General features: G+C 58.7%; 1 protein-coding gene across 1 annotated transcript; it reads right to left on the bottom strand.

The window, feature by feature from the left end:
- Positions 1-4,361: 4,361 nt before the first annotated feature.
- Positions 4,362-22,161, bottom strand: TCF7L1 (transcription factor 7 like 1). The gene is given in 15 exon segments (XM_052805539.1): positions 4,362-5,508; positions 5,582-5,642; positions 5,977-6,084; positions 6,500-6,659; positions 6,742-6,885; positions 7,340-7,423; positions 7,723-7,825; positions 8,478-8,610; positions 8,767-8,850; positions 20,845-20,928; positions 20,930-20,976; positions 21,791-21,851; positions 21,941-21,961; positions 21,963-22,121; positions 22,123-22,161. Coding segments are annotated over 15 exon segments (1,740 nt in total). The 5' UTR covers positions 22,147-22,161; the 3' UTR covers positions 4,362-5,041.
- Between the last annotated feature and the right edge of the window lie 230 nt (positions 22,162-22,391).

Raw genomic sequence — 22,391 nt, forward strand, 5'->3', positions numbered from 1 at the left:
TTCCTAGTCTGGTACTGTCTCTTCTCATAAATCCTTGTGGGATGTCACTTTCTGGGGATGACTCTTTCCGAGAATAGCCACGACAGCCAAGAACAGGCTGGACACACAAATCTGGCCTTTAATTTAGCACCATCCAGGGCATTTTAGCGTGGTGTCCCAAGGTCTGGTGACAACCCCGGCACTCGGAGATAATAAAGTCCTCACCTTGTCAGGAGTGTCTGCATCCCCCATCCTGTCCCTTTCCCCCGAGGGCTAATCTGGTCAGGATAAAGGATCAAAAGGAGAAACAATTAGCAAATGGAAGAATTTAATGATGCTAATTAAAATGTATTAAGTGTAGCCACTGCCTCTGCACCAGCTGCTTTGGCAGGAGCCTGGAGTCTGCAGAGCGCCAGCCTTACCCCAGTGCAGAGCAGGGAAACAGGACATCTGGTGCGCCCTCCCCCCGGCCCCTCGCAAAAAAGCAGGTTCGAGGAAACCTTCGTTTCATTTGCTGCTGCTCGCCGGGTTCGTGGCGGAGCCCCTAATTAGCTCCATCTCTGCAGGAGACCCCTGGGACCTCATTAGGCATTTCAATTAGTGAATAGCCAGAGCTGCGGAGGGAGAGGGGGCTGGGGGCCGTTTGATCAAGATGGCTGCAATTAAGCAAGCGGACAGAGGTGACAGAAGTAACCCCACTTCCAAAGAAAAAGTGGGGAAAGCACCAAGCTGGCTCCCAGATGCTACCCGCACACCAGAGCAAGGTCTCCCAGAAGTTTGCTCTTGACAAGCTCTTAACGAGACGTTTGCCAGCTCCCGGCAATAAAAACACCACCATAGCTGCAGCGAGTTTAGGGCTGGGCTCATCATAAAAATGGCACCTTTTAATTGAGGTTTTAAACCTTTTCTTACTGTACATCTTGTTTCTGGACAGGGATGGACTCACAGGTGCATCCTCCCCTCTCCCTGTGCCATTCCTGGTGCTGCCTATGTGCCGCAACGCAGCCCAGCGCTCAGCTGGAGTATTCCCATCCAGGAGACATCAGGCACATCTTGAACTTCATTTCACTCTGGGAGTGGGTGGCAATGATGGTGAATGTGTATTTCCCAAGAACGCGGCCGCCCAATTCCACCTTCATCATTCACCTGGCTGCTCCCAGCTCTCCCACCTGGCCGTACCTCCTGCTGCTTCTTGGCCTTTCTCCGTGGACCTGCACAATGGAGATGATGGTGAACCCCAAACGAGTAGGTCCACCTCACCCCACCTCCGCACAGCTGTGGCTTAGCCCCGCGTGGTGTTCATACCGTCTTGACCTGTGCATGCAAACGGCAACATCTGCCGCAGCTGGGAGAGCAACGGGGACCCCGTCATTGGCACAACGTCCCCTGTCCCAGCTGTTTCATGCCTCTCAGCTAAGGCAGAATCTGGCTGTCCCACCTCTCCCTGCTCTTTACACCATGCTATCCCTTCCTTCTGCTGCCAACTCTCCGTGGGACACCGTTTCATTCCCTCCCTGACCTTTTCCCCTTTGTTGGATGTGGTTGAGATGCACCCTATGAAAAAAGTCATCTACAAACCAGGACCAGGGAGGGTGCAGAGGCAGACGCCTCATTTTCTCAGGGGACCAAAGGAAAAATCAGGAATCTTTGGCCGCAAAGTTGGTTTTTTGTTGCAAGTTTGAAAAGTGAATTCTTGTAACTTGGAAATACTGCTACAGAGCTCCCCAGGACCTCCACACATGGCTTGCTCCTGCACCCTGGGCTGCCTGGCTCGATTTTAGCTCCCAGGTCTGAGGATAAGTTAAGCATTGTGAGAAATGTAGTCCAAAACTTGTCCAAAAAAGAGAGAGGCTACCAGACCTCCTTGCCACAACAGCCCAAACTGAAACACGCTGGATATTCAGGTTTTTCTGCAACAAAGCCCAGAATTTTCCTCTTATTGAAGCACCTCCAAGAGGACAAAGAAAACCCTGCTAAGGAATGAGTTTTCTATTGATAATCAGTCTGCATGCAACATTTTCATCTAGCTGCACCGCTGCAAGCATGAGGATATACAGATACCACAATCAGCTACCTGGTTCAGATAGCTTCAGTGTGTTCATCGAGACTGGAGCAACATGTAACTGGTCTTGCTCTCTTCTGCAGGAGGGGCAAAGCCAAGAGGGCTTTGGTGGCCAGTTGCTTCTCTTCTAGCAGGGGATAATCCAAGCCTATCTCAGTTTAGGAGCACTGCGAAAGCATCAGAACAGATGTTCCTTTTCTGTATGGGAAAATGCCGAGTAAAACAAAGAAATATTCTCCTGCTGAAGTCCAACATCTGTTTGAAGCTGTCTGGCTCCGGTTCAGACTTTAATTCTTGTGACAGGTCTCTTCATGCCTTTAATTTCCCATGAAATCTAATTCAAGAAGTTGTTTGTCTGCAGCCTGCTCCTGGTGTTGGGGAGAGCGAGGCTGCATGCGATCCAGACGTTCCTTGCAGAAAACCAGTTTCTTGGAACAGCCTTTCTAAAAAAAGCTATGTTTTGCCTCTTTTCAAATGATGGCCATGCACGTTTTCAGTGACACTCTAATCCTCTCAGTCCTGGATCTCGCACAACCACGCGACATGCTATCAGGATACCCTTAATTAAAGCATTGTGGCTGGTCCTCTTGGGTGCTGTTGTGGAGCAATTGTGCGCTATCCCAGCATTTACAAATTTGTTCTTTGAAAGCAGGAACTTTAAACAATTTTGTGCATGGAACAGAAACGCTGACTGAGTTCGGGGCTGTCTTGGGTGCAACAATGAATAAAAATGCTCCAGGCACTTTCTTATGCTCAGAGGCTTTGGTGGTCACCACCAAGAAGCTGGTATGCAGGAGCTGGGTCTGCTGCAGGCTCCTCTCACTGCTGAGGCTCTCAACTAGCTGGGACCCCTTAGAGCAATGATTTTGGGAGCTACCACCCAGCTGGGATGCTCTGAGCTGTGAATTTAAGCTGTCACTTCCAGTCCAGAAGATGATCCTCTGCTGGGTGGGAGAAGTTGTGCTCCTGCTGGAGGTACCGACACTGTTTGCAGAAGTCATCTGGAGCTTTCACAAGGTTACGCGAGTTAGTGTTTGCCCGGAATGTGTCCCTGGTGCTCATGCAAGGGCTCGAGGCTGTGCTCTTGTCTGCACCCATAGCTGGGGGCATCGCTCGGCTGTACTTTTTTGGTAGTTCCGCCCAGCTCCAATATGGAAATAGGAATCCTTGAATCCAGGTGTCATCCACTGGGGTTACAGATGCCAGCGTCATCCCATGGCACGCACTTGTCTCACACAACATCTGGTAAACGTGGACGCCGTCTTCCTTAAGGACAAGACACCAAGATGGTCCCTTTTCCCCTCTACCTGCAGACGGACATCTGCTGCTCCTCCAGTTTGCTAAAAATACTTCCCCAGTGGCTTCTCACACCAGCTCGGCACTGGAAAGGAAAAGAGAAATGTCACAACAGGAGGCGAAGGCATCATTTATTCCACCAAATGAGCAAAGACACCCACCAAACTGAGAGCCGGAGGGCCAGCAGCCACAGGAAGGGCTCAGCCCATCACTGGTAGTGATGGATTGGACGTCGCCCACCACCACGGGCTGGGAGCCTGAGGACACCATGGTCCCCACAGCACAGTACTGGCACAGGTAGAGAGGAGCCAGGCTGGGTTCTGGGAAGTGGAAATTAGCCAAGAAATTCAGAAAGGGGAACAAAACGGGACTATAAACACCGCAAATCACCTTTGGGCAGGTGCAGGTCAGAATTAAATCTGCAAAAGAAAATAAAATTGTGACTTTCAACAGGAAAACTTGGAGATAGTTTTTTTTTTCCTGTTAAAAAACAGCGAGACAAAGAGTCTTGATTAGCTCAAGTGTTGAACTGACAGAAAACTTAAGATTGGTTGAAAATCCACTGGGTGACCCTGGGTTGCTTTTGTGCAGGTCCTTTTTCATCCTAATCTGTCTTTTCATTCCTGGTTTGGAAGAAGCAGGCACAGGGCATCCTGCAGCTCCTGGCCATGAGATACACACCAGTAACGTGCACTCCTCGGCTTCTCAGGCACCCCCCGAACTGGTTTACCTAATCCCGCGCATCCTGCTGCCTCTACCTCTCTAGCAAACCGTACACTGCCCACTCGCTCCATCACAGGTTTGTGATGGACACCCCAAAATCACCCTGTACCCATTGATGGAATCGTCTGGGTGGTGCTTTCAGGCTGGGGCCATGCCTGGCCCCATGCCCCGCTCTGGGGCTGGACCACAGCCCCATCCCGAGATGCTTCCTGGGGCACGGCGATGCTGGTGTGGAGGAGGTGGCGATAGGCAAGGAGCGAGCGCTTCCCCCACTGACCACGCTCACGCAGCAAGTTGCAGCTGTAGTTTTATTTCCTTTTGTGAAAAATAACAGGGTTTCAAGGGGAAACCCCCCCCACCCAGGGCTCAGCCCCAGATCCTGCCCACCCCAGCACGACCACGGGAAGGAGCAGGGCCGACGGTGCAGCATCCTCAGGGCAGGATCCGGCTCCTCGCCAGGACGGAGCGAAGGCAATCACCGTGGCTGGGAGCAGAGCCACAGGACGGGAGGACTCAGGAGCATCCAGAGGCACCGGGTCAGTAGCCGGTGTTTCTGCTCTTGCCTCCAGGACGGAGCGCCGGCCCCAGCTCAATGCCCGCCGCATTCGGTGCTGGCATGCCCATGCATGGGAGCACCGGGCCGTCAGCAGCACCGTGCCCTGCAGCAGCGACAGGCACTCAGCTTGCGCCCATGGTCAGCTCGCAGGAGACTTCCATTGTCGGCAGCTTGTGGAGGGTTTATTTTCTTTTTTTTTTTCTTTTTTTCGTTTTTTTTAATAAAAACGGTCTTTAGGTTGACTGCTGGCAGCAGCTCTGAGCAGAAAGCCCCTTCCTCCAGAGTCTGCTTACAAAAGAGTTCAGAAAGGGTCAAATATTGACCAATAATGGTTTTGGCTGCATTTGAATCTTGATTGTGGCTTCTGCAATGTACAGCAGGGAGGGGACGGATGGGACGGGACGAGGGGGGCACGAGTTTTTCCCTTAGTCAGCAGGTTTGGTGACCAGGGAAAGGGGCTGCGTTTGCAGCACGGCCAGGGCAGCCTGCGGGGACGGGATGGCGGCCGCGAAGGACGGAGGCGAGGCCAGGAGAGCCGTGGAGGGCACCGAGGTGAAGGGGATGGGTCTGGAGAGGAGCGAGGGTGGGCTGCCAAGGCTCGAGGAGGAGGAAGAGGAGGAAGAAGAGGAGGAAGAAGAGGAGGTGGCTTTGCCCGAGAGGAAGGCGGCCGAATGCACGGTGAGCTGAGCCCTGGCCTCTGGCTTGGTGGTGAGCGAGAGGGGCTGAGCCTGTTCTGAGTGGGTGGCAGCCGGTGCAGCCGGGGATGCCAGGGCGGCCGATGGCGTGGCGGGCGAATCCAGCATGCTGCCGTGGGAGGACGCGGGGCTGTCGCATGGTTTCTCGGCTGGCAGGTACTGCACGCACGGCTTCTTGCTCTTGGATGCCAGGGAGCCTGCGAACAATGGAGGACGGCGTGAGCGGCCGAAAGCCGGAGGAGGGAGGAGGCTGGCAGGGGGGATACTCACTCTCTGTGTCGTGGCTTTGCTGCTGGGCCAGCTTCTCTCGCTTTCTCTTCTTTTTCTTGCCCTGGAAAATATTATAAAGTCCCTACATGGCTTTCTGCCACCAGAGAGCCCTTGGCGGCTGCTTGAAGGATGAGAAATGGGTCTGACAGTGTCCCAGAGCAGCTCACAGGGATGCAGGAGCCACTGAAGGCAGCAGAGCATCCCCAGTGACTCAGCACCATCACCCACCGCCCCCAGCACCCCAAACACCAACGTCCCCAAGCACAGCAAGCAACTTCCCACCAGCCAAACCCCCTGGGAGAGGAACCATCCAGGAACCCGGCAAGGGGACAGGAGGGGAGACCTCCTCCCGGCCAGTCCCCGGGGCCATGGGGCTTGGGGGGGGCCACACTTACATAGTTGTCCCGCGCCGACCATGTCGGGTAGAGCTGCGAGTGCAGCTGCCGCTCTTTCCGTGCGAGCTCATAGTACTTCGCTTGCTCCTCCCGCGACAGTGAGTGCCACTGCAGGGGGGAGAGGAGACCACGCTGCAAACCCCAAAGCCACTCTAGAAACCCCAAAGCCAAAGCCACGCTGCAAACCCCAAAGCCACGCTAGAAGCCCCAAAGCCCCGCCGCAAAACCCAAAGCCCCGCCGCAAAACCCAAAGCCCCGCTGCAAAACCCAAAGCCCAGCTGCAAAACCCAAAGCCACGCTGCTGGCCCGGAGGACACGCTGCCCTGGGCCTGCAGAGCTCCCAGCCCACCCCGTCCTGTTGCCACCCAGGTCCCCACCAGCTCCCTGGGACCTGCTGGGCTGGCAATGCCCCAGGTCAAGGGACCCAGCCATGGGGAGAGGTAAAGGGGGCTGAAAGCCATTTTAAGGTCGCAAACAGGGCAGCGTGTGGGCGCGAAGCTAATGCCAAGGGCGATGCCTGTACCCGTCTGCCCAGGATCTGGTTGATGGCAGCGCTCTCCTTCAGCGTGCACTCGGCCACCACCTTGGCCCTCATCTCCTTCATGTACAACATGAAGGCGTTGAGCGGCTTCTTGATGTGGGGTTTCTTCTCCTCCTCCTTCTTCACAGTGACAGGGGATTTCCTGCAACGAGCGGGACGGCGGGTCAGGACCTGCACTGCACCATGCAGGGCACCCAGGGGATGAGCTCCTGTCCCCCACTCACGAGTTGCCTCCGGGGCTGACGTTGGGCTGGGTGGGTTCCTGCTTCACAATGGGCGAGACGATGGTCGGGTGCGGGATGCCCGAGGGGTGCAGCCCGTGGGTGGGTGGTGGGACCATGTGCGGGGAGAAACGGCTGGACATCAAACTGCAGCAGAGGGAGTGGGAAGAGAAGTCTCATCAGCTCCCCACGGGCACCAACAGCCCCCGGTTTCTACCCCAAACCCTCCTGAGAACCTCCTGGGTTAAGGAACCACCAGCCTTAACCCAGTTGGGGGTCTGGTTTTACACTGGATCCTGCCCCAGCTTGTGCAGGACAGTAACATGGACCCAACTTAAGCCATGCCCTGACCCTACGGGATTTCACTTTTTCCCCACCCATGGGGACCATCCGCACCCTCCTGGGGGTATTTTTGGCTGAGGAGGCCACCACAACCCCCTGGGACTGGTCTGTGCCCATGCAGAGCAGGGTCTCCCCAGGAGCACCCACTGCTGATGCTGCTGCAGGGCTGAGTCCAGCATCAGCTTCAGGGAAGTGGCCAAAAACCCGCTGCCAGCTCTGGGACACCCAAGGAGGGTCCCTCATTCCTGCCGATACCCACCTGGACATGGAGGCGTTCATGGCGAGGGCGGGATAGGGGTGCCGAAAGCCGCCGGGTGGGATGGAGTACACGGGCTGTCCTTGCCTGCAAAAGCACAAGCTGTAGTGGAAAAAAAATCTCTCCCCAATTCACAGCGGCCCTTGGACTGGTCTCCGGCCGATCTCCATCCTGATGATTCCCACTATGTCCAGCGGTGGGGAACCCCTCCCTTCGCAGACCCCACATGAGCCCTCCGCATCCCACTGAGCTCACAGGGGAAAAAAGTGGATAAAGTGGGAAGAGGAGGAGGGTCTCAGAGGGATGTGGAGCTCACGGGACCTGCCCGGGAACAGGGACACAGAGGTGGGAGCGAGCCCCTGGCCCAGGGTCAAGCCCATCCTTACTGCGGCACAAGCCAGCCCAGCGGGTGTGGGATCTGGCCCACGGCTCCTGGTGACAGCGGGTAATAGGGGGGCAGCTCGGACGGGTGCGGCGGCCGTGGGATTCCTGCAGACGAAGGGGAACTGGTGTTAAAACATGGACATGGCAGCCTCTGAGCGCTCTGTTGGCCTCCGAGCACCTTGTCTGCCTCTGAGCACCCCCATCTTCCTCCAAGTACCCCCCCTTTGAGTGCTCCATCTTCCTCTGAGCACCCTGTCTGCCCCTGAACACAGTCTCCCTCCAAGCATCCCACCTCCCTCTGAGCACTCCGTCTCCCTCCGAGCACCCTGTCTCCCTCCGAGCATTCTGTCTCCCTCCGAGCACCCCATTTCCTTCCCAGCACCCCATCTCTCTCCGAGTATCCCGTCTGCTGCCAAGCATCCCATCTCCCTCTGAGCACCCCATCTCTCTCCCAGCACCCATCTGCCCATCTGGAGCACAGGGAAAGGATGCTGAGACAACCATAACGGAGACCTGGAGGGATCCCCACGCACCCCAACCAAAGCTGTGACCAGGTGAGGACCCATCCCTGGCCACCGGCTGCATCCCCTTCCCACCACGCAGGGACCAGGCTGTGAAAACCATCTGGCAAGCAGAGGGACCGTCCAACGGAGAGCACCCCATTCCCAGCACGGCACCAATACCGTCATGGTCCCTTTGCTCAACTGAACTTGTCCCAGCTTAGCCGATGCTGTGTCCCCCCCATCCCCGTGCTCACCCGTCTTTGGGTCGATCTCCGGTGAGAGGTGGCCAGGCGGCGAGCCCGGTGAGAAGTGGTCGTTGCTGTAGGTGATGAGCGGCGTCAGCGGGTGCATGTGATGGGCGTGCTGCACCACCGGCACCTTGTTCGACTGTGGGGCAGCAAGGGAGAGCACATGGGAGGGTGAAACAATGGCCACCCCCCCAAAAAACCCACCCCCATGGGCATCGTATCATCATGATGGGTGGCCAGAGTGGGGTTTTCCCCCGAGAAACCCATCACCCCTGTGAGACTCAGCTGCTCTTACCAAATGTGCGGGCGAGGGCGAGCGGCTGTCCTTCAGCGTGGCGCCGGCGGGCACGTCCAGCAGCGGCCACTTCATCTGCAGGTACTGCAGGAGAGCCGGGCTGATGCCCTCCGCCAGCCCTGAAACACCCCCTCCAGCCCCAAAACACCCCTTGTCCCCAAAACATCCCCCCAGCCCCAGCTGCATGCTCGGCCAGGGACACCCCAACCCACGGAGGACACCATGGGCTGGTGGCAAAGGGGTTTTGGGGGCACACGGGGCTGTTTTCAGCCCTATATGCCCCTACAGACCCCATAAATGGTGCAAAGCCCCAAATCTTAAATCCCAAATCATTGCCCCAAAATGGTGCTGTCTTGCTGGGGAGCCCCGAGCCCCCACATTCCCTCCCCGCAATTCCCAACCCGCCTGCGCCAATGCCGCCTTACCCTACCCCAAAACCAGACTTTTGGGGATGTGGTGATGCCTGACGCAAGCTGCAATCGCCTGTGGGGCTCAGCCTCGAGGTGGTCCCCATGCCAGGGGGTGCCCTCCCTGTCCCCAGTCCCCAGTCCTCAGAGTACCGGCACCAACCCTGAATTACCAGAGTGCAAGAAACCAGCCCCATATTGCAACAAGGGGTGGAGGGAGGCAAATATGGGGCTTTTGGGGGGGCTTTTCCCCTCCCTGGGTTAAACTTTGCTTCGACACCCGGGTTTGTCTCCCTGGCACTGGACGTAAGCGGCCCCTGAAAGAAAGGTGCTTTGTGTTGTGTTTTTCGGCGGAGGGGGGCCGGAGGCATTTCCCGGCAGACGGCGGGAGGGAGGCGCGTCCCGCGAGATGCCGGGGCTGGGGAATGTGGCCTGGACGGGCTGCAGCTGCGTGTAGGAATTTCCCTGCCGCCATACAAACCTTCCTGATCCGAAGCAGCTGGAAGGAAAACCCAGCGAGGAGCTGTGGGGAGCGTTAACCCTTCCACGGCTGGAAAGATGCATCCCTGCCTGCATTGCCTCCTGCAGCCCCCAAAAGTGTCCTGTATCACCCTCCCGCATCACCTCCCACTTTCCCCCAGTCTCCAGCACCCCCTCCTGCATCTCCAGTATCCCCCCTGCATCCCCCATCCCCTCCAACATCTCCCCTACATCCCCTCCTGCATCACTAGTACACCCCCAGCATCCATTCTGCATCTCCTCCTGCACCTCCAGTATCCCCCCCTTTATCTCCAGTGTCCCTTCTACATCTCCAGTAGCCACCCTCCTGCATTTCCAGTACCTCCCCCCCCATCTCCAGTATCCCACTCCATCTCCAGCACTTCTTCCAGCATCCCCCCAGCACCCCCCATCCTGCCGGCACTTGGCCCCGCACCTCTGGGTAAGCCACAACCTCACCAACACATCCCAGCAGCCCGGCAAAGCCAGGTGAAGACACGGGACTACCTGCCGGGGCGTGCCAGGAGCCCACGAGCCATGGGGACGATCCCGCTGGCAAACCCGGGCCACCCCATGCCGATGGCACCGCCACAAAGGCACTGCAGGAAACCCCACTGGCCGCAGCACGGTCCTGATGAAGCCCGAGATGAGGATTTCCCGTGACCCAACTGTTCCCGCAGCCACCAGCACAGGGGATCCCCCCAAAAACCTGCTTTGCTGCCTAAACCAGGCACCCCAAGTCCCATCCCCGTCCTGCACACAGGGATGCTCCAGCATCCCGGTCCCGATGCCTCTGCGCGCTCTCCCCGGGGAGATTTTTGGCACTGCTGGGATAATAGTGGCAAGACAGACCCGTCAGTGCCGGGGAGCCATAACCAGACCCAGCCCTCGGCTGCTCCTCCGAAGGCCAGTCGCGGAGGAGGCAGGGAGCCAGGGTGCTGTGCGCGCTCAGAGCACGCTCGGTATGCAAGCGGCCCCGTGACCTGTGCGGGCTCGCACCGTGACCCGCCGCACTCCCTGCGCTCCCCGGTACAGTAGGAGCCGTTTCCTGAAGCACTGGCTTTGATGCATCTTCCAAATCTGGGTGATCAAAGCTGCCGGGCTGCGACGGGGAAGCCCCGGGGTCTGGCTGCCGTACAACTCCGGGCTGGTTCCAAACAGCCGAGCGCCGTCGCTGCCGCCCCACGTGCCACCAAAGCTGCAGCGTCGTGTGGACGGGGAGAGGGTTTCGGCTAGAGATGCTCCCGGGCTGGATGCAGCAGCATCCGCAGCTGGGGTGATGCCTGAGGTGCCCCGGCATCCCCACGGCCATAGTGGGGTGATGTACAAGGCGCCCTGAGCATCCCTGTGGCCATGCCGGCGTGATGCAGGGGATGCCCCAACATCCCCACGACTGCACCGGAGCAACACACAAGATATCCCGACATCTCCACGATGGTACACAGGGCAACGCACGAGATGCCCAGAGCATCCCCATAGCTGTGCTTGGGTGACACACGAGATGTCCCGACACCCGCACGACCATGCCTGGGGTGAGGCGCAAGGTGACACACAGGACACCCCAACATCCCCATAGCTGTGCCAAGCCAACGCATGAGATGCCCAGAGTGTCCCCATGGCTGTGCTTGGCTGACACACGAGATGTCCCGACACCCCCACGACCACGCCTGGGGTGAGGCACGAGATGCCTGGAGCATCCCTCCAGCCACACCAGGGTGACGCCTGGGACATCCCAACCTCCCCGTGGCCATACCGGTCCGAGATAAAAGATACCCTGAGCATCCCCATGGCTGCTCTGGGACAACACGCGAGATATCCCGACATCCCCATGACCGTGCCCGGAGTGATACACGAGATGCCCTGAGCATCCCCGTAGCCACGCTCGGATGCTGTGCGAGGTGCCCCGCCATCCCTACCACCGCGCCAGGCCGCCGCCGCACGCAGTCCCTCGCCATCCCCGGGGCCGTGCCGGGGCAAGGCAGGAGATGCCCCCCGCATCCCCGACGGGTGCCTTCGGCTCCGCCTCGCCGTCCCCTGCCCGCTGCCCCCATCACAAAGGGGACTTTCTCGTCTATTCTGTAAGCGGAGAAGCCGCTGGGGGACGGCGGCTGGGGAAAGGCCGGGTATATAAAAGGCTGCTTCTCATTTTGAAGCCGTTTCAGGAGGCCGGGGAGGGGAGAGGAAGGGGGGGACCCTTTCAAAATATACAAAGAGGGGGGGAGCTGGCGAACGGTTCAGTGGTAATGTGGAAAAATGAAGCCCCCCCCTTCCCCTCGGCCCCAGCCTGGACACAGCTCCCACTGTACCACCACGTGCGGGAACCGTGCGCAAGCGGCAGATTGGAGCTATTAAAAAAAAAAAAAAAAAAGAAGAAAATAGTTGAAAATCGGTCACATTCCAGAGAGATTAGAGCAAGTTCTGGTTCCTCGTTACCAGCCACCCCCCAATTAAAAGCAGGGAGTTAACCCCTTCCCTGCCAGAGCGGTAGGACCACAATGAAGTCTCCTGTCCATCTGTCCATCCCCTCCCTGGGGTGGGGTGAGCCCCCGCCGGTGGCCGCCCTGTGGCCCCAGCAGCTGGAGGAAGGGGTGGTGGTGGTGGCATGCCAGGGGCCAGCGTGCCGGGGCAGAGGGGGTCGTGCCGTGTGGCGGCAGCGGCGGCGTTTCGCCTCCACGCTCGGGGAGGAGATGCAAACGCTGTGGGATCCCCTAATACCCAATTAGGGGCTTTAATGAGCGGATTTCCTCTCCTCTTCCGCACACGGGACTCAATCCTGGCTGAGATGTTTTCCCTGGGAAGAAGGAAAAGTGCTGCTGGAAAGAGTCCTGGCTGGCAGCAGGGCTGGCGCTGCGTGTCCCAGCATCGCATGGCCTGGCATCAAATGTCCCACTGTTGTGTGTCCCGGCATGGCATGTCCCAGCATCGTGTGTCCTGGCATTGTATGTCCTGACATCTTGTGTCCAGGTGTCGCGTGTCCCAGTGTTGCATGTCCCAGCATTGCATATCCCAGTGTTGCACGTCCCAGCGTCGTGTGTCCCAGGATTGCAAATCCTGGTGTCACATGTCCCAGGATTGCATATCCCAGCATTGTGTGTCCTGGTGTTGCATGTCGAAGCATCTCAAGTCCTGGACTTCCATGCCCTGGCATCACATGTCCCAGTGGTGCGTGTCCCAGTGGTGCATCTCCCAGCATCGCACATCCCAGGATTGCGCATCCCAGCGTTGCCGGTCCTGGTGTTACATCTCCAGGCACTGCCTGTCCTCCTGACGTTGCACATCCCAACATTGCCCGTCCCAACATCACTTGTCCCGACGTTGCATGTCCCAGTGAGACGGCATGGGGTCGCAGCGTGCTCCTCTCTGCTGGGCTCAAAGGCTCAGGCTTGGCGACCACCAGCCTCTCATTTTGGGAGAGAAAAGGTCTGTTTGGGACCTGAGCTGCCACTTTTCGGGGTAAAACACTACTGGCAGGCACTGGGGGTGGAAAGCCTCCATGCTGGCTTTCCCCTTTGCCTGCGCATGCTCCAGCCCAGAGATGACCCCGCAGGAATCACCAGTGCCGGCAAGAAGATCCACGCGATGCCGGCAGCCGGCCACTTCATCCCTATCCCCAAAAAACCCATGGGTGAGCTGGAAAGCATCCAGAGAAGCATGCCATTGGCACATCCCTGCTTGTCCATCCCTCCCACGCCACCTCCGTCCCTGGGAGCAGCCTGGGGCAGGTGGTGGGGGACGGTGACCCCAAATCGCCTGTCCCCACACCATCCCCTTTTCCAGCCTGAATTCCCGGGGCTTTGCAAAGCCTCTGGGCTTGGCAAGCCTGAACGTGGCCCCGCCGCAGCCCCCGCCGACCCCCCCCAGTCCTCCTCACTCCCAGCCTGTTTACACAGCTGCAGGATAACTGACAGCTCGCCCTTCCCCCTCCCGCCTCCACTCCGGCCCTTTTTCCCCCAAATACATCCCAAAACCTTGTCAGGGGAGAAGGGAAAGGCCGAGCATCGGGACAGCAAATGGGGTTTTGCGGCATGTTTAACGAAAATCTTTGTCCGGGTATTGGATGCTCCGGTCCTGCGGCATCCCAAGATCGTAGCGCTGAGCAGCATCACTGGCTCATTTGGGATAAAACCAGCCAAATTTGGCTCCTAACAGCTTAGGGGGTCAAAGAGAGATGTGATTTTTGCAGGAATGGGTATTCTAGGCTCGACGCTTCGTCTGATTTGATAAAACTCTGTGCCTGGGAGCAAAAAGCTAGAAAATTCCCAAATCTTCCCGGCAGGAGGTCCTGGGGCTGCAAACCCGGAGCTGCTGTGAAGGAGGTTTTGGTGCAAAGCAAGATGTGGGGAGGGGGTCTGCGGGTGCTGAGTCCCAAGAGAGGGAAAAAAAATAGGGGAGGGGGGAAGGGGGAAAAGTGGGGGTAAGGGGGGGGAGGAAAAAAGGGGGGGGAGGAAAAAAGGGGGGGAGGAAAAAAGGGGGGGGAGGAAAAAAGGGGGGGGAGGAAAAAAGGGGGGGGAGGAAAAAAGGGGGGGGACGGGGGGAAAGGGGGGAAAAAGTTCTTTCTCAAAGGCAATCACGGGACATGGAAAGCGAGTGCCACTTAGGGGGAAAAGGAAAGTGAACGGGCCAGCGATACACCAGCCACGGGGATTTTTTTCCCCGTGGAACTGGAAATGAACGCAGTGAAGGGGCCGGAAAGAAATGGAAAGAGAGGACTCAGTTTCTCGTCTTCCTGTGCCAGGTATCGGGTGTCCTTCGAGCTGAAATAAATCACCTTAATGCCAAAGAAAAGGAGGGAAAACCGAATAGCATCCCGGCCCCGCACAGCCCATCGCCCGTCCCGCATGCCTGTGCGGGGAGCCGCTGCGTTCCGCTTCCCCGTGGATAATTAAGGAGGGAGAAATCCCAATTACAGCTGGGATTTACAGCCCAAGAAACAAGCCGTAAATCCTCACCGCCCCCCCCCGTCCCCGCCTCGCTCCCCTCCGAGCTGCTTCCCAGCCAAATAATCTCCTCCAGATGTCGGCCGCGAACGCCGGGATGGCAGTTTCCAGCGGGGACGAGACCTTTTGGGGGGTCTCCTGCATCCCCGCATCCCACCAAGGCAAACCCCCAAAATACCCGGTGGGGTTATTTCTTTTCCCAGGGGTTTGGGGTTTTTAAAGGGCTGCAAAGGGGCAATATGAGGCACAATGCTGCGTCTTGGGTTGTCCCCATGGCTCGCAGTGTCCCCTCCTGGCATTTCTAGGGTGACACAAGGCAGGCAAAGGCCATCCCTGGCAGGGACACCAGTTTGGGGGTGGGAATGGGTGCAGCGCTGGCAATTCGCAAGCCCTGGATAAAGGATGCTCAACCATTCACATGATGCAGCCTAAATCCCTCAGTTAGTGGCACACTGACACTGGCACAAACTGGGTGGGAAATGCCAACAGCACCAGGATGGGAAACCAGAAAAAGTAGCTGGGAGCTGAAAAATAACCCCCCCAAAAAAACATTTGGGATGAGCTTGGAGAGGCGGCGCTTAAAGCTGCCCTTATCTTGAGCCACAGATCCCCGAGTTGCTGCACCGGGGATGCCGGTTGGCATCTGCTAAACAGCTTGGCCCCGGCCACGGCTCCACGGAGGAAGGCGGTGAGAGGAAAGGAGAGATGGGAGGGATGGAAGGAAGCAGGATGAGGCTTGCAGGGGCTGGAGCGATGCCAGGATGCCGGCCAAGCCGGCTCCTGGGCAGCCTGTCGGCGCAGCCTCATCCCAAAGTGATCTTGGCAGGGGGATGCCCTGAGCATCCCTCAGCCATGGGCACCCCGAGCAGCCCTCACCAGTGGGTACCCCGAGCATCCCTCGCCTGTGGGCAGCCCAAGCATCCTTCAGCCATAGGCACCCCGAGCACCCCTCACCCGTGGGTACCCCGAGCATCCCTTGTGCGCACACCCAGCCGCTAAGCAAGACAAGAACGGTGCAAGCCAGGATCCCCGACTGCCAGCAGTTCCCTCCCTGCTCCCCAAACCTGGCGGCAACAAGTTTTCCCCCGCTGCCCCGAGGCTTTTGTCTGCAGCTTTCAGCTCCCGTCCATCACGCTGAATGGCTCCATTCATCCCGCATTCAGGCGACGGCTGCATCCGCGCCGGGGGGATCCCAGCGGGTGCAAAGGGCTCATCCCCGCCCCGGCAAAAAAAAAAAATCCCACCGGCTCCGAACCCCCCCCAGAGCATCCCCGGTTTCAGGGAGACGCAAGATGCGATGCCTGGATGGGGAGCGTATTTTAACAGTGCTCCAAGCCCCCGGGTGGACTTTGGCACATGTAAAATGTTTAAGATCCCATCCAAGGTACAGGGACGAGAAAAAAAGTTGCTGGAAGCCATGCTGCCGCAGAAATTTGGGACAAAGAGGGTCCCGTTGCCCTGCCATGCCCCCACCAGCCACAAACTCCATGATTCTGGGGGCTGACACCTCCGGAGACGCACCTCTGCATCCTGCCGGGCAATGCTGCGCCCAGGCTCGTGGGAGCACCAAGAAGGTCCTGTACCCCCCCCAGCAGCACCCATGGGACACTGCGGGGTCCTGTACCCCCCCCCCCCCGGCAGGACCCATGGGACATCTGCTTTTCTGGCCTCACAGCCTGCCGACCTCCCCTGGCCTCTGCCGTGGCTCTGGGTGGGATTCCTGGGGCTCAGGGATTCCCAGGGTGCACGCACAGGGTGACATTGCTGCCAAAACCCACCCCAAAACGCAAAGCAAGCCATGAAGCTGCACATCACCATCACCCCTTCCTCCTCCTCCCTGGGGTACCATCACCCAGACCATCACACGCCAACCCATCCCCTCTCCCCCCAAAACACCCTCAAACCCCACTACAAGCGTGGAAAGATGGGACACAGCTCGAGCCCGACCTCCCCCCTGCCCTTAACCCTCCTCTTCCTCTGGCTGGGATGCGCCGGGCGCTTCTCTCTGGGTTCCTCTTTCCCTCGCTCCCGCCAGCAACTTCAAGGAAGAAAAACTAATGAAAAGCAGCTGCTCAGAATACCAGAAAGATGATGAATGCGCGTTAAGTCCCCTTAACAAAACCAGGTCTTATGAGAGTCGCCCGGAGCGCTTACTTCATTGCTTTAATTTGGGAATCGTGTTGGAAAAGGGAGGGAGGAGGGAGAAGTTGGGGGGGGTAGTGGAAACCTCCTGTAGGTCTCATTTAGCACCCCCCCAAAAAAACCCAGGGTAATTAGCCGAATAGCATAATTAAGGAGGAGACATAAAGGGGCCATTGTGTGCGAAGGCTCAACAGGCAGGAGCACCTCGGAGTGGGGAAACTGAGGCATGGGGAGGGTTCGCTGCCGGGAGGGATGTGATCGGCCCGGCAGCTGCATGGGGTGAGATGAAGAAGCCAAAAAGTGTGAAAAATCCTTTTTTTCTTAATATTTTCCGGGTGGGGAAGGAAGCCCGCACTGCTGGGGGGGGGGGGAATCCCAAATAAACCAGCAAATCTCACAGAGGTGCCCGGAGCTCAAACAGCAAATGACGAACCGCCACAGTTAGAGGATGCTGAGCACTGAGCGAGCCCCCACAGCCAAAAAAATCCACCCCCACATCCCAACACCTCCATCCTGCATCCCGACGAGCGCATGCCAAAACCCTCCCTGCTCAGCCAGAGCCGCCGCCGGAGCCTCCGGCAAGACCCGCCCGGTTTTTGGAGCAAGCCTTTTTCTTGCCAAAAATCTGTATTTTAATCATTTTTCTTGGCAGCCACGCATTTAAGAGGATATATTTTCTTTTGCAGACAGATATGCCTCTGTATTGCAGCCCACGCGGGGATCGCGAGCTCATCTCAGGAACGGGAAAAAAAAAAAAAAAGCCGAAACAAGCCCAGGTTATGGGGTTTTTTTCTGATTTATTTTGGGACCACAACCTGCCAATGTGCATTAATTACACCGGCGTGCATTAATTACACCAGCATGGCATCATTGCGGGGCACAGGGAGCTGTTTGGGTGCCTTGGCTGAATTTCCACGCCTGAGGAATGTTCAGGTTTATTTAAATACTCACCTCCAGACTCAAATTCCTGGGGTTAAACTGCCTTTTTGGGGGGAAATAATGACAACCCCGTGTGAGGTTTTTCTTATCTGCTAATGCGTGGTCTTGCCTTCACCTCCCTGGCAGTGCTGTGGCTGGCTTGGGGATGCCGAGCGGCCAGTTCCCATCCCGTCCCCTCCCCGAGCCGGAGGAGGATGCCAGGGTGCAATTTTGCCCCAGTACGGATCCAGCTTGTTCTGGGCTTGGGATAAAAGACGCCGGCTCCGAATGATGCTGATGGGATGGATCTGGCACAGCGGCAACAGGGGTTTGCATCCGTCCAGCTCACGGTGCCGGTGCATACCCAGAGCTTTTTCTTTCCATCCCACCTTGGGTACCTTCGTATTTTTGGGAATCGCGGCTCCAATGATCCCAGGGAACTAAACTCAGCCTTGGGGGTCCCCAATTCCAATTCTCGGTGCACCCGTGGGGAAAACCAGGCTAAAACACTGCTCCGAACAGCAATGCCACTGTTAGACCCTGCCAAATTCCTCCGCTGGCTTAGAGGAGCCCCCAAAAATACCACCCTTGTCAGGAATTGCCAGAAAAGAGATACTGGGGTGGGAACACCCCAAATTTCAGGGTCCCATTTGGAAATACCACAGGTGATATCGGAGCAAAGTGAATTAATCCAGACGAATGGCAGGAGCATCCCGTTGCTTCGGTGCCTGGCAGCTTTGCACAGGTATGGAGGTGATTATTCTGGTTCAGGGCGCGTGAAAGCATCGCTTTTCCAGATTTATAAATATTTTGGAGCAGAGAGATGCAAGAGCCCTGGCTACCCTGTCTGTTACTCCAAAACAACTCCTCCAGTGGTTTCACCGCTGCCGGGTCCAACACCTGCATCCACGGGCACGTCCAGCCCTGGCATCCTTCACCCTCCCAGGCTGCCTCCTCAGAGCATCTCCTGGGCACAGAGATTATTTGCCTTTTGGGTTTTTTCCCCCCCAAATCTTCCTTTTTCACATGGCAGAGTCACATGGTTCAATCCATGGCAGCCCAGCTGAGGGATGGCAAGGATGCCACAGTCACCAGAATGGCCAGATCCTGTGGATCAGCCCATTTCCTCCAGTGGCTGGGGGAAAAAAAAGAAGGAAACAGGAAAAAAAGCTCCCAGGTCTGCTCGGTGGCCTCCCGCCTCCTACCACCTCTGCGCTTCACGTGTCGGGTCTTGTCTTGAAGCCTCCCCGGCTGAGGGCAGGCGGCGGATTTGTCGGTGCAGAGCTCGGTGCCCTCGGGCAATGCTGTCATGCAGGGATGCTGCGCCCAGCCAGATCCAGTATGGGATCAAGGATGCTGCGCCCAGCCAGATCCAGTACGGGATTGAGGATGCTGCGCCTGGCTGGAGCCGGTACGCGATTGAGGATGCTGCACCCGGCCAGATCCAGTACGGGATCGAGGATGCTGCGTACGGCTGGACCCCATCTGGACTCACCGGCATGATGATGTCCTGGGATCCAGGGGATCCCTGCGCTGCCGCTCCGGTGGGAGCTTGTGGAAAAGGGGGCTAGGGTGGTGCTGACCGGCGCAGAGCTCAGACGCTTTCATTGCACAAGTGGCTGCAGGATATGGCAGGGCCTCACCCTGCTCCAGTGGCACAGCAAAAGTTGGCTCCAAGAGACCTCCCAGTCGCATTGAGACATTCCACGTGCCCGCAAAATCCTCCCAACACCCCAAGTTTGCCCCCACAGCGACACTCCTCACTTGCTTGGCACCCCAGGCTCAGCTCTGCACAGAAACACTCCAATCTGGCAGGATTTGGCCCCAATCTGGGGCTTTCCCATCCCCACTCATCCCTCCAGCCCTTCTCCAGGCACATCATCAGCCCGGGTCCAAAACCGGGATGCGATATCAGCTCCTCTCCCAGCCCCTTTTAATTAATCCCCCTTTCTGGGATTCATTAAATCATTGTTAGCGGCCGTTTTCTACGAATCCCAACCCCGGTCCCTTTTAATTATTCCTTATTCCTCGCTGCTATTTGGGATCGTGGCCAGTTGTGCATCATCTCCAAACCATAGTAATACCAAAAGTGACAAATTGGGAATATAACCTTTATCCAGCACCCGGCTGCCGGCCAAACACAGGAATATTTATATAATCCACCAGCCGGGCCCCCCCCACCCTCCCCAGCCCGGGATTTACGCTCGACGGCCATTCAAACCAGTTGCTTCCAATAAAGCAAAAGCAAGAGATCCCCCAAAATATAGAAAGCTCCCCGCACAATGCTGCCAGAAAGCAGGATCCCAGCCGGCGAGCCCATGCTGGGGATTTTAAGCCATTTTAATTGCAACAACTTTTGCCATCCTATATATATTCCATATGGTAACGCAGCTTCCTATAGAGCCCGGGCAAATAACGTGCTTACAACCATCAGGTGTCACCACCGCGGCTCCGGCGCGAGAAATACACCCAAAAAACCACAAGCATGGCGCGATGCTCTGGCCCGGGGATGCGGCGGGTACCACGGCCGGGCACCGCATCCCTCCCGGGGCCAGGAAAGAACCCCCCCGGCGATGTCATCAGGGGTACCGGGACGGGAAACTGAGGCAGGTAAGGGATGTGTATGGAATAGGTTATGTTTCTAAAATAGGTTTATATTTCTAAAAGCGGTCTGTATTTCTAAAACCGGTCTGTATTTCCGGACTAGGTTTATGATTCTGGACCAGGTTGGTGTTTGGGATGGTTTGGGTGTAGAGGGATGCTGTGGAGGTGGGGGGGTGTCAATCCCACTCCCCTTTGTGCCCCCACCCTCAGCCGCCCATCTAAAGCTCGCTCAATTTGCTTAATCAGTTTTCTAAACGCCAAAGGAGGGACAGACAATGTCAGCCCATTAAGAGCTTTAAAAAGTCGAAGGGAGCCCTTTTTAAATGAGAAAAGCTGCACAGCTCAGGGTCAGGTTTCGGGGCTGGGTGCCCGGGGCGAGCCCCCCCCCAAATTCCCCCCACCCCCCCACCGGGGTGCAGTCCCCTGGGAAGGGGCAAAGTGAACCAAATATTTTTTGGTCCCCTTATTAGGGGAATAAACCTAATTTCTTCCTTTTTTTTTGTTAGCATCAGGCAGTTGCCTTCCTTCGGGACGGGGGTGTGAGGATGGGGGGGGGTCGGGGGGGCACTTACGGTGCGGGCGCCGCTGGGGGAGAGGGCTCCGTTGGTGAGGTAGGGGCTGCCCAGCTCGGGGAGCATCAGGAAGGGGTAGCCGGGGGTAGGGGGGGCCCTTAAAAAAACCCCCATCTTGCTGTCGTCTGACCACTGGGGAGAGAAGGGGGGGGGTCAGGAGGCGGCGGGGGCAGGGAGATGATCCCACGGGGCGGGGGGGGTCCCGTGGAGGGGGTGGGCATAGGGGGGTCATGGGTAGGTCCCTCCCGGGGTGCTCAAGTCCCTGGGGGGGGTCCTTGGTTCTTTTGGGGGGGGGTCCCAGCTGCGGGGGGGGGTGTCCCAGCGCCCGTTCCTCCGGGGGGGGTGCCGGTTGCAGAGGCAGGGGGCATCACGGGTCTGAGCCCCCCACTTGGGGGGGGGGCGGATAGGTCCCTCTGGGGGTGCCCATGTCCCTTGGGGGGGTCCTTGGTCCTTCTGGGGGGGTCCCAGCTGCGTGGAGGGCGCGGTCCCCACGGGAGGGGGGTCCCGGTTGCAGAGGGGCGGGGGTCTGAGCTGGTGGCGGGGGGGGGGGGGGGTCCCGGGACCCGTCGCCCCCGGGGGGGAGGGCATGCCGACTGCATGGGGGGTCCCGGGGGGGCAGTTCCTCGGGGGGGGGAGGGCGGGACCTGGGGCCGGTGGGGGCCAGGCTCACCGCGGGGGGGGCGGAGGTCGGGACCGGTTCCTCCGGTGGGTGGGAGGAGGACACCGGGGAGGGGGGGAGGACACGGAAAGGGGGGGGGAAGACACGGGGGGGGGGGGGGGGGGACGAGACGGAGGGGGGGAGGGACACGACACGGGGGGGGTCCCGCCCGCAACCGGGGGCGGAAACAAAGAAGTTGCGAAGTGTCGGATGGTCCCGGGGGGATGCGGCGGGGACCGGGGACCGGAGCGGGGAAGGGGGGGGGGGGGCCAGGAGCGGAGCCGGTACCTTCTGCCAAATAGTCCCGCGGCTTCTGGAAACTTTCCCGGGGCTGCGGGGGCCGCTCCGCCTGCGGGGAGAGGGGGGGGTGAGCGGGGCCAGGCGGGGGGTCGCGTCCCCCCCACTCCTTCTCTCCGCCATCCCCCCCCCGGGACTCACCTCGGTATCGGAGCCGGAGCCGGTCCCGGTGCCGGTGCCCGCGGTTCTCGGTCTCGCTGACCAAGGAGGATTTGAGCTCGTCCAAGTCCCCGTGGGCCGAACCGCGCCCCGCGCCCTTGTCCTGCTCCTCTCCCTCGTCCTGGAAGGCGATGAGCTCGTCGGGGGCCCCCAAGTCGTCCCCCGGCCGCCGGTTCCAACTGCGGCATGGTGGGGGTCCGGCCCCCGCCGCCCCCCTCCGCCGCCGCCGCCGCCGCCGCCGCCCGGGAGGGTCGGGAATGCGCGGGGCGGCGGGGGGAGGAGGAGCCCGGCTGCAAACCGACACCGCGGGGCAGGGCAGGGCGATCGCACCGCCCCGCCGCCCGCCACCGGCTCCGCCGACCGGCCCGGCCCGGTCCGGCCCCGCTCGGAGGGGATCGGGCCCCGGCCGCCCGCCCGGAGCTCCCCGGGAGTC

This window comes from Harpia harpyja, chromosome 13 (assembly GCF_026419915.1).
Source record: "Harpia harpyja isolate bHarHar1 chromosome 13, bHarHar1 primary haplotype, whole genome shotgun sequence".
Lineage (NCBI taxonomy): Eukaryota > Metazoa > Chordata > Aves > Accipitriformes > Accipitridae > Harpia > Harpia harpyja.